Source organism: Anarhichas minor, unplaced genomic scaffold (assembly GCF_050575085.1).
Source record: "Anarhichas minor isolate MPS153535 unplaced genomic scaffold, ASM5057508v1 ptg000011l, whole genome shotgun sequence".
Classification (NCBI taxonomy): Eukaryota; Metazoa; Chordata; class Actinopteri; order Perciformes; family Anarhichadidae; genus Anarhichas; species Anarhichas minor.
This window is the reverse complement of record NW_027466457.1, coordinates 16,763,979-16,779,092: the sequence shown is the minus strand read 5'-3', so window position 1 is coordinate 16,779,092 and position 15,114 is coordinate 16,763,979. Positions and strand designations below refer to the sequence as shown.

Sequence of the window (15,114 nt, the reverse complement as noted above, 5' to 3'; positions counted from 1 at the left end):
CGAGTGCCTAACAAGTCACGTGACTCACGTTATTAATATCTTAGTCCATTTAGAGTCAAACAGACCATAAAGCACGGTATGCTTTAGGGGCGGGGCTACACGGTGATTGCCAGGTCGGCATCATGGCGTTGCCGGTATGGGAGTTGTCCGTGTTTTCATCTTCCAACTTAAGCCCTTTCACAAAGGTAATTGTTAAATTTTGGTCACCAAAAAATGTCTAATTCAGCGTTCGGTTGTACTTCTGGTTGCAATGATAAACCAACATGTCGACGGCCAAAATGCTGAACTCGAGGCTTCAAATCATTAGTCCACAAACCAATAGGTGACGTCACGATGACTACATCCACTTCTTATACACAGACTATGAGCAAAACCTGAACATTACAAGCCTTTCAAAAGCATAACTTGTACTTAAAGGACCGACTGTGACTGCACAGGTGTTGGTTATATTGCGTACCCCCCCCCCCCCCCCCCCCAACCCGTCCTTGTAGGTTTGAAAAAAACAGTGAAACAGACAGATGAATCCCCAGAGACGCTGACAGTCCACAGCGAGTAGAGACAAAGACAGACAGTGTTGGGTGAGAAGCGAGCCGGCTGGTCTCTCAGGGCTTCATTAGTTGTAATTCCTCTCGCTCTGCTCCGTCATGAGTAACACTAGCCTTTCTGCCCTCCAGAGAGGGAGGAACCAGCCTCCCTCGCTAAACCGCTCGCCATCACACGCTGACAATCAAGTGAGCATTTAAATAATCTACACAACGACTGAGAGGTGATACACTTCACGATGACAATCCTCAAAGAGTCGGTGAGATTTATATCGAGTCACCTGAGATTGAAAAAATTAGAGAAGTCAAGGATCGTCCATAATTCATCAGTGTGAGGTTCAGAGAAGGCAAACGGGAAATAAACTTCATTATCCTCCAAACCTTTTACTTTTGTCACCAGAGTCTGTGACTGAACTCAAATGAATCTCTGGCTTCAGAAATAATTATCAAAAAAAAAGCGAAGACCTCATTTGTGCAAACTGTCAAAACTATGATTTCTCCAGTTCTGTAATTCGGCTTCTGTCTGTCGCCTCATTACGCTTCAATTTAAGTTGACTAATGTTGTGACACTTGGAATAATTACGGCATTAACGCAGAATGGTAATTAGAGAAAGAAGTAGAAAAGATACGAGCCACAAAGAAAGAGATTTTTTGGGTTTCTTCACATAATGAAACGCTGAGTTTTTTGTGTTCCCAGTGGTGCCCTTGGGCTGTCTGTCTGTCTGCCTGCCTGTTACTGTATTCGAGGTACTTTGGCATCGGCCATGTTAAATAACGCCTCGCGTCTCGCCAAATCTCTGCTGGCTCCCAGACAAAGCCTCGGAGGCGACGGAGGGCTCGGAAGGAGGAAACAATGAGACGATTATTTTTTTCTCTCCAACAGTCAAAGTCTGAGCAGCGAGACTCTTCTGTTCATCGGGGAAGGAAACACGACAACAACCTGAAATACAGCAGCGCAACGTTTTCTAATCTGAAGTTCCAAACATCTCTTCTTAGGTTGTTGTTCGCACCGTTGTGACCTTGAGGTGTAGAAAAGCACATTACGAACATAAGTGGGTGTGGATGTGTTCCAGAAACATGGTTTATCGTTCATAAATCCACAAAATAAATGGAAAATGATTCTGGAGGTTTTTGTGGAAACGATGAAATCTCACCTTTAAGTTCATCTTTCTTGTATTTTCAGCTGCCATCTTTTCTCAGTGAAGTTTGACTGATTCAATCTTGTTCTCTTTATAAAGTGAAGCACTTTGGATCAACTCTTGTGCTTTATAAATAGTTAGTTGGTTGATTGATTTAACTATGAATTATTAACTATAAAGGAAACTAACAGGAGAGATGATCACGTGTTGATGTACAGATCCACAGATGACCAAAGAGAACATTTCAGAACACCTTATTTATTACACAGGTACACTCTGTTTAAGCCGCCATGTTTTTTTCCATAAATCGTGGCTAAAACAAAAGCTTTACATCTTTATATCAACATATTAACATTCAGACCAAAAAACTAATCACGACTCTTAAACTGTTTTTTAAACAGTGTGCTAAGTCGAGCTACCTGCTGACAGGTAGACGGGTCAGCTGACCGCGTCCCTCCTCCGCTGCTCGTGTTAATTACGTCTCAGCCGGAGCGTGCGAGGTGCCGTTAACCATGTCTCTTAACAAGCCTTGTTGTCTCTACCGTCACCCGTGTTAATTAGCGCTCTTAGCGGAGAGTACGATAGGAAACTAATGGCATCAGCAGCTGAGCGAGGTGGCCAACGGATCACAAAGGTAATTCTTATTTATGGAGTATTTCTATTGCTCTGCAGGTGAATCTTTGTATTAACCTGTTGTTGAAACAATCCAATTACCCCTAGTTCATTATTTTAAGTTATGCAGAAGGTGTAAAGACTTCATTACCCAGAAAGAAAGTATGAGGCGAATTTACTAAAGTCCTTTTTCTCAGTGAAAGTGTGTTTGTGTGGTGGGAGGTGAAGGTTGTAGAGGCGAAGGCAAGTGGAAACTTCAATGTCTGAAGAGTGAATCCGATGCTTCATGTGTTAAAGCTGCATTCTCTCTAGTGTCCACCAGGGGGCGACTCCTCTGGTTGTATAGAAGTCTATGAGAAAATGACTCTACTTCTCTCTTGATTTATTACCTCAGTAAACATTGTAAACATGAGTTTATGGTCTCAATCTCTAGTTTCAAGTCTTCTTCAATACAGCATGATGTTCATTTAGTACATTATGGTCCATTTAGAGTCAAACAGACCATAAAGCAGGGGATGCTTTAGGGCGGGGCTACATGGTGATTGACAGGTCGGTATCACAGCATTGTCGGGTCTCAGAGTTGTACGTGTTTTCATTTTCTTACTCTTTAAAAAGACGGAAACTTTAACTCTTTCACAGCGTGTTTTTAGTTCATGAAAGTTAACTAACTTATTCAGCGTTCAGTTGTACTTAACTCCACCCTCTGATGCAAGGAGACGGCGGCCAAGAACCAAGATGGCGACAGCCAAAATGGCGAACTCAAGGCTTCAAAACGTCAGTCCACAAACCAATGAGTGACGTCACGGCGACTACGTCCACTTCCTATACAGTCAATGGGTGGTTGTGAGATCAGTGTAAAACTAGAAAGAATTTCTTTGGATTCGTTTTGGATCTTTCACTTTCTGATTTTCCACCAGAGAGAAAACTGAAAGAATTTAATTTGGAGAGAATCTGCAGCAGCTCTGCGTGTGTGTGTGTGTGTGTGTGTGTGTGTGTGTGTGAGAGGAGGATGATCTCACTGCTGAACACACTTGTTGGTTCAGAGCCCACAGAAACTGGCAGAGTGAAGCTGTGATTACAGGCAGCGGGAACTTATTCACTGAACCGTTACTGACACTCGGTTGGCCGACGCCTCAAATCACAATAAACCTTCTGCGGTGAACTTGATCAGCTTAATTTCCGCTCCGCAAAAGAAACAAGCGGGAGTTTGTTGCATGTGCGAGAAGGATTGTAACAAAGAGGTCACAGACTGATGAAGGCGCGGCCGATGACTTTGTAAAGATCACAATCTGCTCTCGTTTCTTCATGTCACACTGAGTGACCTGGTTTTACATTAATTGTCAATTATCAGTTTTGAGTGGCTTCTGTAGAGTTACTTTGTCTGAACTGAGGCTGTGTGTATCAAACCTAATGCAGCTTGGCTCACTACAGTACGGAGAGAGATGTTGTACACAAAGAAGAGATCTATTCCTCTTGTGGGTGCTGCCGATAACTGTGTCACGACTATCCTCATCCTCTCCAGACCAGTAGAGTCTGAGCGGTGAAATATATCACAATTTTAAGCTTCGTTTTGGTCGATTTCTCTGATGGAAGCGTTCGCCGCACTGGATGTGTTCAAGGACCGTCGCAAAGATGAAAATCTGAGATTAATGAAGGATTTCACAGCTTCTGGCTGTGATAAACGGTGTAGTTTTGGCAATTGTTTAAAGAAAACATGCTTTTCAATCCTGCCGGCGGGTTTTGGGCATTCAGCTCAAAGCACAGCTGAGTCTGACAACATGTGGTCAGAGAGTAAAGGTCAAACTCACGGTCCATTCGCAGGAAGTTGTTGAGGAGCTGGAACAGCGGGAAGCTGTCCCAGGAGTCGACGGGCTGGACCTGCAGAGCGCCGTCCATGTGGGCTCTGTACAGGGACAGAAAGGCCTCGGCGTGTTCGGCCATCAGCTCCGGCCACCACGAGAAAGCCTGAGAGACACAGAGAGACGTGAGACGGGACGACATCAGAGGAGACACAATAGTCAGATAGGTCGACAGGAAGTCGTCTTAGTTTTGGTACAAAGACAGGAGCCAACTCACAACCTGTTTACATGCAACACCAACAACATGCTACATGCTAGCCACGACCTCCTTTTATTAACCTTAATCAAGTGGTTATTACTGTACTATTACTACTACTATTACTACTTCTACTGCTGTTGCTGTTACGACTGCTACTACGACTAGTATTACTGCTTCTACTACTACTTCTGCTGCTGCTGCTGCTGCCCACTTGCTCTTCCGTATTGAGCACCTTTACCTCAAATAGATGTTCGGTGACTTTCCATCTCCTGCAGCTTTTAAATCATTATTATTATTATTGTGTTCCTTCGTCTTCAGAGTGGTTTTACCACCAAAAGCTGACCTTTTCCAGATTTAGACATATTTATACAACAGTGAATTAAAACACCAGGACTACACACAGGCGATCGCCATTTAACTGATTAAATGGCTCCACGATTGTGTCCGATTAACTGGGGTATTTTAGATATTTAATGAATTCAAATCACTTTGACATTAAAGTGTCCTTTTCTGTAAATCAGCATAAAGAAACCTGATCAAACACAACATCTCAGGGGAGTGAATCCTCTTCCTCAGCACTGTGTGTTACAGTGTGTCTAATGTCTCGTAAAGGTCCAAAACGTCCCGATCTGATTAAGAAAGCTGACCTGCTAAAAGCTGCAGGAATCTGAATAAATAAAGGCAGATGCCAGAAGTCTTTAGTTGCTGCTTTTAAACTGAAATAGAGGAAAAATAAAAACACATCCAGAAGAAACGCTGCATTCCAACTGTGTGGCTCTCCAGCGGACAGAGGTCGGCCTGCTCAGGTGAACGCTGCTGTTGAAGACGAAAGGACATCCGAGAGAAAAGTGCAACCGGCCTTGAATCCCATGCTGATGCACGGAGGTCAGCATTTGTAAGATGTGAGACGGGGAGAAAAGGTGACACGGCGGCGGCTCGTACTCATCGGGGCCTTTCAAACGCGCCTTTTCAGTTTCCTTTTACTGACAACAAACAGCATTAAACCAGTCTGACGAGTCTCCAACACGCACTACTCTTTATTCTCAGGGCATCGGTTTCAGTATCGGCTGATTGTAAAGATCGGTCCATCAAGAAAGACAAAGAGACGAGAAAGAAGCAGAGGAGTCAAAGAGACGAGACATGTAAGATGCAAGGACGAGAGAGCAATAAAGGACTATCAGAGAGACAGATGAATGGAATCAAGATGTGAAGAAGAGGAGAAGTAAAACAGAAAGAAGGTTAGGAAAGGCAATTAAGTATGAATGAAAGGGAAGTAGGGTAACAGAGTCAACAAAGGAGGACTGGAAGAAATCAAGAAAGAGCAGAGGAAAGAAAGGACAAAAGAAAGAGAGAGAGAAGGAAGAATATGAAAGAATGAACTAAAATGAACAAGGAAGGATTGGAAGAGAGGAGGGAAGAAGAGACCGAAGAAGGGAGGGAAGGAGAAGGAAGAAGTGACAAGTTAAAGAAGAATAGAAGAAAGAATAACGACTGGAAGACATTCAGAGTGAATGAAAAAGTTGTGTTAAGTGTACTTTGAAGAGCAACAGTTGTTTCTCACGGCATCAACAAAGTAGGAACATTACAATAATTGCTCTATTAATAATACAGTTCTGTTTAGAAATTATGTTTTTCACAATAAAAGCTGAATTCAGTCGTTAGTACCACAAGAAATCCTTCAACCTGTTTTTTAAAAACGCATTTAGGTTTTTGAGTAAGAAGAGTCAGACTTCAGCAATCCTATGGACATGAAACACGTTAACTCACAACAGCAGCAACAAGAAGACGGTGGGCAAGACGCATGGAGAACAAGGTCTGATGGAGAACAAGGTCTGATGGAGAACAAGGTCTGATGGAGAACAAGGTCTAATGGAGCTCTGGATCCCACAGATCAGCAGCAATACAACAAAAACACAAACATGGGCGGCGGAAGACTGAAACACTCATATGAAAAAACTCACCTCTCTTCCCTTCCCACGGTGGAATACAAACAAGAGAAACAGAAAGGAGCGTCAGATCAATTAGAACAACTTGAATGTGGTTTTTAAGGTGTCTGCTGTGGTTTTCTTCGGGGGGGGGGGGGGCTTAGAGAGAGTTTTAAACTTTGACCAGCAGCAACATGAAGCATTGGCTTCACTCTGCAGAACCAGATGTTTGCTCCTGGTTAGCACGTTAGCAGAGCAGCTGTAGCAACAACAGTTCTGTGTTTTAGCTGCGACAGAGTTTAGAGCACACAGCTTCAGGACGTCACCGCGCTGACACCAAGCGCTGTGACTTGTTTCTAATATAGGTTTTGTAAACTCTATAACCGTTTCTACAGTTTTTAACAAGCCAGGGAGATGGTCTTCAGTCTCTAGTTGAGCGATTTAGAGACTTAAAACTGTCTTCACAGTGGTGTTTCAGCTGATCCGCTGCGGTAGTAATCAACAGTGAATATTCAGAGCTTCAGGTGGGGGGTGGGGGGAGTGGGGGATGCTCATCCTGCAGTCTTGAGGGATCGCTGTGATCTGAGGACGATTGTTTTCTCTTCAGTTGGCTTTTTTGTATTTTGTATTTGTTATTGAATGAGAAGCATTGTTGGTGTGTTTTATGCGTGTTTGTAATCTCGAGGGTGTTAAAACACAAATGAATATCCAATTACCAAAATCCACCAGCTGGAGGAGGAAAGATTCTGTGAACTCACTTTAAAATGGAGTTCAACACGTGGATGTGCCAGCAGGACTTTATGACATCACAACTAGTTTGGAGCCAATCACGTTCCAATAAGTAAAAAACCTCCAAAACACAAAAACCCTTCCAGAGAAGCAGGACACGTCTTTTGTCCAGCAGCTAAACTTTGAAACATGTCTTGACAGCGAAGACACCACGAAGGACGATAAATAAACGAGACGGAGCGAGAAGTAGAACAATTATGATTTATCTCTAAATGTAATTGTGACAGCTTGCGGCGGCGGCACAGAATAATAAAAGCCTCTAACGTGAAGTCAACATCACATGTGAAGCCCGGAGCACAGATCCAGCAGTCACCATGGCAGCGGCAGATAAGCGTTATAAATAGATCAGAAACAGATGCCGGAGCGCCGCGCTGCCACTTAGGGCCGATCAGAACCGCCACGTCTCAACACCTGTGATTGATCAGCTTTACACCCGTGCGTTTGGACTGTGGGCGTCGTCTTCACTGCCAACAGAGGGAAATGGACAGTGCTGCGAAAAGTGATCAAGAACGTTAATGAAATGATCAAGTGTCTGCCGTCACTCAGACCGAAAGAGAAAAGACAATAAGAGTTTCTGCTGGAGATGAAATGGAAAAGGAAGTTGAAGCTGTTGTAATAAATACGGCGACGCGGTAAAGAGTTGTTCTCTTCAGCAGCTCAGCTAAACTCTGAGATTCTGTCATGTAAAAGTTATTCCATCAGATCACTCAGCAGAGATTTATTATGACTCATGTTTCACCAGCTGTTCAAATCAGATGTGCATCTTTTATTATAACTGCTGAACAAAATACTGTTGAATATAATAAATCCCAAACATGAAGGTATTCCGATTGAAAGAAAACTTTAGTTGTCCATCTCTGTCGTCTCCAGCTGAGTGCGGTCACTACTCGCTATACAGTGGACTTTACCACGAGTTTGCCATTTTGTAGTGTTGTCTGAATCTACGGTGAATATTTAGTGGACTCAAAGTGTCCCACAATGCATTGCTCTGATGAAGATGGACGAGACGAGATAATATATTTATTGTGAGCAGAGCATCACAACACAAAAACAGCCACGAAGTACTTTATATAAACTAATTTGGTAAATTACATTGACAACGGCAGCGCTTACCGCTTTACTCCCGTTCTATCCTTTCACAATAAAAGCCCTAGATCCAATACGCATCACTGTTCAGCAGGGGAACATAAATTCACTCAGAGCATTTAGATAAGAGGCCACTCAACAGAATATCTCACGGTATTAACGGCGCAGAGAAAATGACCCGAGCGGTGACCCGTGTGTTTTTTTATTGTGGCGATGAGCTCACTATATGATCCTCCATATAAAGACTGTAGTGAGAAGGAAGCAGTGAGACCAACCCATGAAACACTTTGGTGTGAATGTGGGGGAAGCTGGGTGCTGTGATTTGGCAAAGCATTTAATTATTTCTCTAAAATAAAAGTAGAGAAAATCAACAATGGAGGCTCCCAGTGTAACTTTAATAACAATAACTCTAAACGTTTATTGTAGGATGCTGTCAGAACATGAGGTTTTGAGGTTGGAGTAAAAACACCGTTCTTGAGTTCTTGAGATATTTTCTCCTTCAGCGTGAAACAAACCGAGTCGATAGAAACAAATCAAATACCTCGGAGTGATGTTCCTCGTTCTGCTGCAGGACTTCGATGCAGAGCTCTCCCAGTCTCATCATGTCCTCCAGTCTCTTCTCCGGAGCTGCCTGAGGATCCGCTGAAGGTCCGAACACAGCAGGAAACACCCGGGGTAGAAATATCAAACACTCGATTATAATACACGTGACGATCGGGACCACGTTTAAACCTCAGCTGAATGTTTGCTGCTCGATTAAACCGTATCATTCATCCTGCTCCTCAGAGGATGAACCCTTTGGATTTGAGTGAATCCATGAATTAATTCTTGCAACTTCAGGACAAACATGACTGAGTCCTCTGTCTGGACATTGTGGACCGCTGCACTTTAGTCTTTAATGTTGTGAACCAGTCTCAGTGTAGTCCTGGTCCTCTATCAGACCTCCATCAGTAAAGAGACCATCAGAGAGAAGATGGTCTGTTTCTATATTGTGATTCTTAATGCTCGTCATCGGAGCCACCGGGTCGGATTCTGGTGAAACCAGATGAACTCATGCAGGTTCACCAGAACCTCCTTCAGCTCAGACTCCAGCAGAGACCGGTCCACCGTGGACAGACCCAGATCCTCCAGCAGAGACCGGTCCACCGTGGACAGACCCAGACCCTCCAGCAGAGACCGGTCCACCGTGGACAGACCCAGATCCTCCAGCAGAGACCGGTCCACCGTGGACAGACCCAGATCCTCCAGCAGAGACCGGTCCACCGTGGACAGACCCAGATCCTCCAGCAGAGACCGTCCACCGTGGACAGACCCAGATCCTCCAGCAGAGACCGGTCCACCGTGGACAGACCCAGATCTGGCCTCACCGCAGCCTTGGACCTGCAGTCGGCGCTCCGGAGGGAGGAGGAGGAGGAGAGCTCAGCTCCCGGCAGCACTAGCGTCTCCTCCTCCTCCTCCTCCTCCTCCTCGGTAACGGCGAGTACCAGCGTGTCCACAGTAGAAGATGCATTTTAAAAAGTGGATTCATCACATCTTCTTCTGGGCTTTCCTCACAGTAATAGAAACGTACTGAAACACTGATGTGGACTCGTCTGAACGGTTGAAACTCTCTAAACTCTCACCTTTAATCTGAGCGTACTCCATCAGCTGACTGTAGTTGATTTGAGCTGCGTTCTCCAAACATCTCTGCACCAGTTTCTTCATCTCCTCCTGAGGAACCGGCGTGGTGATGTCCTTCATCAGAACCTGAAACAACACCAACAACGGCCACATCGCGGCGAATAGTTCAGAGGGGTTTGTTCAGATATCATTCATAGCCTGATTTATACTTCATTTTGTTGCTAAAAATATGGAGAAAATTTATTTTTTTTATGTCTGTTTGAAGTATTTTCTAATTTATGGAGTTTAACTTAAGATAGTAATTCATGTACAACAGCTTCCTAACTTACTTACTATCAATAAGGAGGAATTAGTAAATCTTAGTGAATGGCCTAGTAGTAATCATGCAGAATAAAGCCTTAATAAGTGCTCTATAAAGAGTCATAAGTAGCCAATGTGCCACTAATATGCATGCTAATAAGCACCTATTAATGGTGAATATGTGTAGCTCAATATAACGCTCTATACATAACCTAAATACGTCGATTCCTTATCATTTAGAGCGACGTCGGAGGTTTTTCTTTCAGCATCATTCTAAGATCATTTGATAATCATTGGCTCTGCTAACAGGAAGTTTGCACCAGCGTATTTAAAATGTGTTGCCGTACCCGCTCCTGCAGGGAGAGCGTCGCCTTCAGGGCCCCATCTGGTCGTCCAAAGGGAAAGCAGTACCTGCAGATGTAAGAACGTGGGCGGTCATCACATTTAGAAACAATGTCAAGGACAACTGTGCGTGGGGGGGAAGAAATAATGATAAGAAGAATAGGAAGATGGAAGCAGCGGCAGCAAGACGTCAGTCGGCGTCAACAGATGGCTGCCTCCTCTCCTCTAATTACACCGATGAAGGAAGCTTTTCTCACCTCGGGCTCCGTCTGAGCGCAGACGAGGAGGTTCACGAGGTTTTCACGTCGCTAATTGACAAGTGAACAGAACTAAATAAACAAAAGCATGCGGTCGCACGGGTCAGCCATTTATTGGACAGAAACCTACAGGCAGATGTTCACACTATATTTAAAAAGTATTATCAAGCAGTGTTTGAAGATTCAGTTCATACTTCCAGTAAAAGTCACGGGTTTGTGATGTTCATTTCCATGAGAAACATGTGAAAGAGCAGAATATGTTGACGAAGGCCTGAATTGTTGATGAAGGTGATGCTGTCAGGTGTTCTCAGAGCAGCACCGGTTTACTGACGTACGTGATGTATGAACATCTGCAGTATTCATGTGTGACATTTAGGAAACTACTTCAGGGGAAATTTAAATCAGATAAAACAGTAAAAAATATCATTATCGTTCAGGGGGTCAGTGCGACTGTGGGACAGCTCTTAAAATAAATAAATAAAAGTCCTTAGAAAATAGTTTGCTACTGTGATCATTAAGAACTGTAGCAGTTATTTAATGCACTGGGCATTTTGATATGTTTTTGCTTCCATAACTTTCAGACTAGAGGAGAGAAAACCAAAATAAATTAAACAAGAAAAATCCAAAATATTTTACTACTTTGTCTGTTTACATCTGTAGATTTCACCAAAAGTTACCATTACATAATGCCTCATTTGCATATTTAAACATAACATGTCAGTAAGCTTGTAATAAATACTCCTCTTAATGTGAGTGATGAAGTGGTGAAGTTTCATGGTGTTCATGAAATTACTTCATGAGGTCATGTTGTGACTCTATTCACCTGTAGAGTCTTCTTAATGTGAGTGATGAAGTGGTGAAGTTTCATGGTGATATCTGTGAGTTCATGTGTTCACCTGTAGAGTCTCTAAATGTCTGTAATGTAACTAAACGTCTCTTTAAAGGACGTTTCCTCTCAATGAGTTTGTTCTCAGACTCTGATGATAAATCTCCACTTCAGCAGCTCTTACATTCACCAAACTTCACTCGTTCATTCCTCTCTGTGTGCTGAAGGTTCACACAGAGGGGTTTGTTCACTCATCACTCATTTATACATTTATTAATAAAAACATGGAGGAAATTAGATTATTTTTGGTCTGTTAACAGTATTTTCTGATTTACTGAGTGAAACAAACCTTTGACTCCAATATGTCGACAAAATGACACAATCACTTTGAACCTGGTTTCATCCAATGTTCACATCCACAATAGCTTGACTGTTATCTGCTGCGTATTATTTGGGGTGTTTTTAGCTGCATGTCTGACGGAAGTCTTTTTCAGACACTGAATTAGTAACAACACTCTCAGGTTGACACAGCGACGTGGGTCAAACGTGGGTCGGCGCTCCATCTGAATGGGAAACTCTGCCTCGTGAAAATCGTGTTTAAACTCTACTATTTTGTTTTGCCTGATGCGTTGTGAGAGAAACATCATTTGCTGCCTGGATATTGTTCAGTAAAGTTGAGGCAACAAAAGCGAGCTGGTTCGGGTGAGAGAAAGATCATGGTTTCAGTTAGACGCTAATGAGAGTCAACACATCGTGTCTGGTAGTATTTAACCAAGACCGTGATCTCTTCTTTAACAGAGTGCTGCGAGTGTCGAAACATAACCAAAGTTTATTCATGCTTTAGTTGCTTCGGGTGGAAACTGAAGGAAAATAACTGTCAATGAAAGTTCTGCATAAAAATGCCGGAAAAGAACCCCGTTTCCTCAATATGTTGATAAAAAGAGTACAACAATATGTTTCTCTTGAGAAGTATTTGCTGTTGCAGGTTAGTAGTATATAAAGGCAATACATAGGAGCAGAGATGGAATGGGTCAGAGTGCATCAGTGGAGGCTGAATGCTGCCGTTTCTATCATGGAAGGAAGTGAATCAAAGATCGAGTTCATAATGACACTTTTTGGGGGAGTGGCTTTGGAGGGAGGTCTGAAAGGACGACATGGCAACTTTCTTTACTAGATTTAGTAACTTTTGTGGCTAGTACCAACAGTTAGGTTGAGGCAACAAAACCAACAGTTAGGTTGAGGCAACAAAACCAACAGTTAGGTTCAGGCAACAAAACCAACAGTTAGGTTCAGGCAACAAAACCATTACCATAAAACCATAACACAGTGTCGAACACCAGTCTTCTGGTTTTAAGTCTTGTCTCAAGGACTCATCCAGCTCCCCTCCCGCCCACCGATAGCCGTCTTTTTGGAATGACTCGCTCTGACTGTTGCTTCGTCACGTGGATGCATTTCATTTGTGTTTCCACCACGATTAAGGATCCTAATTGATTTTCCATTGGCAAATATTTTCATCCTAAACAGACAATTTGTGTCCATGTAAACAAAACCAATAGATTACATTTTGTGAACTGCCATGGTACTCGGCTGCCAGTTCCTCTCCGTGTATCTTTAGTTGTGAGACTTGACTGTTGGTGGTAAAAACCAAAGGACGAATAATTACCAAAGAGTGATGAGGTAATCTTTAGATAATCTGTGTGAAAGAATAATAATGGTTAGAGGCAGTGAAGAGGAGCAGCTGAAGTTTAAACGTATAACCTTAAATGAGTCCTTAGTGGCTGAGCTCGGTTTTAATCTAAACTAAACTCTTGTCTGGGGGACATTAGCATAATCCCAGCATTGTCCCAGCCATTGTTTACCAGCATTAGCCTCTTGTTAAGGTGAGTTAGTAATGACTCCCGCTGATCAGCCCCCCCCCCCCCCCCACACACACACACACTCACACTCGGCCCTGACCGGCCCCCCTCCTCTCCCCTCTGGGGCCAGATGGAGGGCCCCTCTCAGGCGTGAAGGATTTAAAGAGCCGGGCTTCAGGACAGTTAATGGCACAGGTCCATTCAGACGAGTGCTGCTCAAGGTCTCGGGGCTGCCGCTTTCACACCGCGCTCACAATGCGTTCACACGGCGGCGGCGGTGCTGAATAGCAGCACGCAGATGCAGGGAGGTCTCATCAGCCGCCGTCGACGCATGCCCTGCACCTGTTGTGTGCTGCTGATGGGGCTGAAAATACCCAGAATGCCTGGGTTCATTATGATGCAGTTAAAGGAGCATACCGGTGGTATTACACGTTTGGGTTTTTGTCAAATCACTTCACTTTACAGCACAGCATTCTGTCAAATGTGTTTTAGAGGTTAACATGTCATTTTGCTACAGTTTTGTTTCAGCTATTAACTTCCAGTCACATAAATAAGATTCAAAACTTGAGTTGTGTGTCTATTACAGTCAATATTACATTATTGTTATGAGGTAAACAGTACAAATGTAACAATCTGCATTTAAAGGGTGAGTTGATCCAAATTACAAACAAAAACCAAACAAAACATATATAAACTGCATGGATACATAAACTATCTGTGCGGATATATATAAACAATCCGCACAGATATAAACTATCAAAATTAATATATAAACAATATTCATGTCTGTATAAACGATTTTCATGGATATATGAATGTAAAAGATGAGTCGTTTGTGATGCTGAGGAGGTGTTTGTACCTAAAATGTGTGATCTGGTTCTCCAGCAGAGACATGAGGCGACCCCTGATGGCCTCAAAGTTCTCCTTCTCGTCCACGGTCACCGTCCCCATCCCATCAGGCCTGAAGAGAGAAGAATCACACACACAGCACCGTCAGCTGATCTTCATCTCTACCTCTCGAACACAGACCACTAGTCCTCTTTATTGGAGGAACAGAACAGTACAGGTTACATAATGCATTATATCACCCTCCTATTTGTGATTTTGTAACAAGTTTCCCCTCAACACATCTTGGCAGCTGATGTGTTCACAATACAACATTTCATAAGTGCACATTTTCATAGGCCCACACATCCATAACACGTTATGATTCAGGAACACACTATGATCTCTTGAAGCATGACAAGAAAAGTCATTTCAAGTAGAACTTCTTCAGAGAACCAGCAAAGATTCATCTGCTATACCGAATAGAGAGCTGAAGTCCCGCCCCTTCCCGTGGACCAACATGGAAATATATTTTGGAAAAAGATTTGCACGGTAGTCAACGGCGAGAGCCAAATAATTAGTTTGATTCCATTTGAATTACTCATATCACGTGTAAAATTGTTTAAGTATAAGACTTTGACAATACGTAACTACAAAGACGACACACCCAAAAGTACGTACAGAATGTCAACACAGACTCAGAGGTTTGACTTTATTCTGTTTTTAAATAGTCGCTACAAACAGTCTTTTAAAAGCTAACGGCCAGAGACACCGCCGGTGTTTCACTTTAACAAGTGACCGTGTTAACTGGAGACTCCCAGCCGACCAGTGGTTGCTCGTAGTGACGTAGCTGATGATGTTCTCGTAAAAGCATTCGATCAATTTTAAATACACTCATCTGTGTTTATTATCTACGACAACCATTAAGTTACTACGA

At 43.1% G+C, this 15,114-nt stretch overlaps 1 protein-coding gene across 1 annotated transcript in view; it reads right to left on the bottom strand.

The window, feature by feature from the left end:
• Nucleotides 1–15,114, bottom strand: part of cadps2 (Ca++-dependent secretion activator 2) — a 141,491-nt gene that overhangs the window by 33,172 nt on the left and 93,205 nt on the right. The window contains exons 15-20 of the mRNA XM_076090018.1: nt 14,212–14,313; nt 10,419–10,482; nt 9,750–9,897; nt 8,693–8,793; nt 6,313–6,321; nt 4,102–4,258 (exon numbers count right to left, since the gene is read on the bottom strand). Of these exons, the coding sequence (XP_075946133.1) occupies nt 4,102–4,258; nt 6,313–6,321; nt 8,693–8,793; nt 9,750–9,897; nt 10,419–10,482; nt 14,212–14,313 (581 nt within the window). The remainder of the gene's footprint in view (nt 1–4,101; nt 4,259–6,312; nt 6,322–8,692; nt 8,794–9,749; nt 9,898–10,418; nt 10,483–14,211; nt 14,314–15,114) is intronic.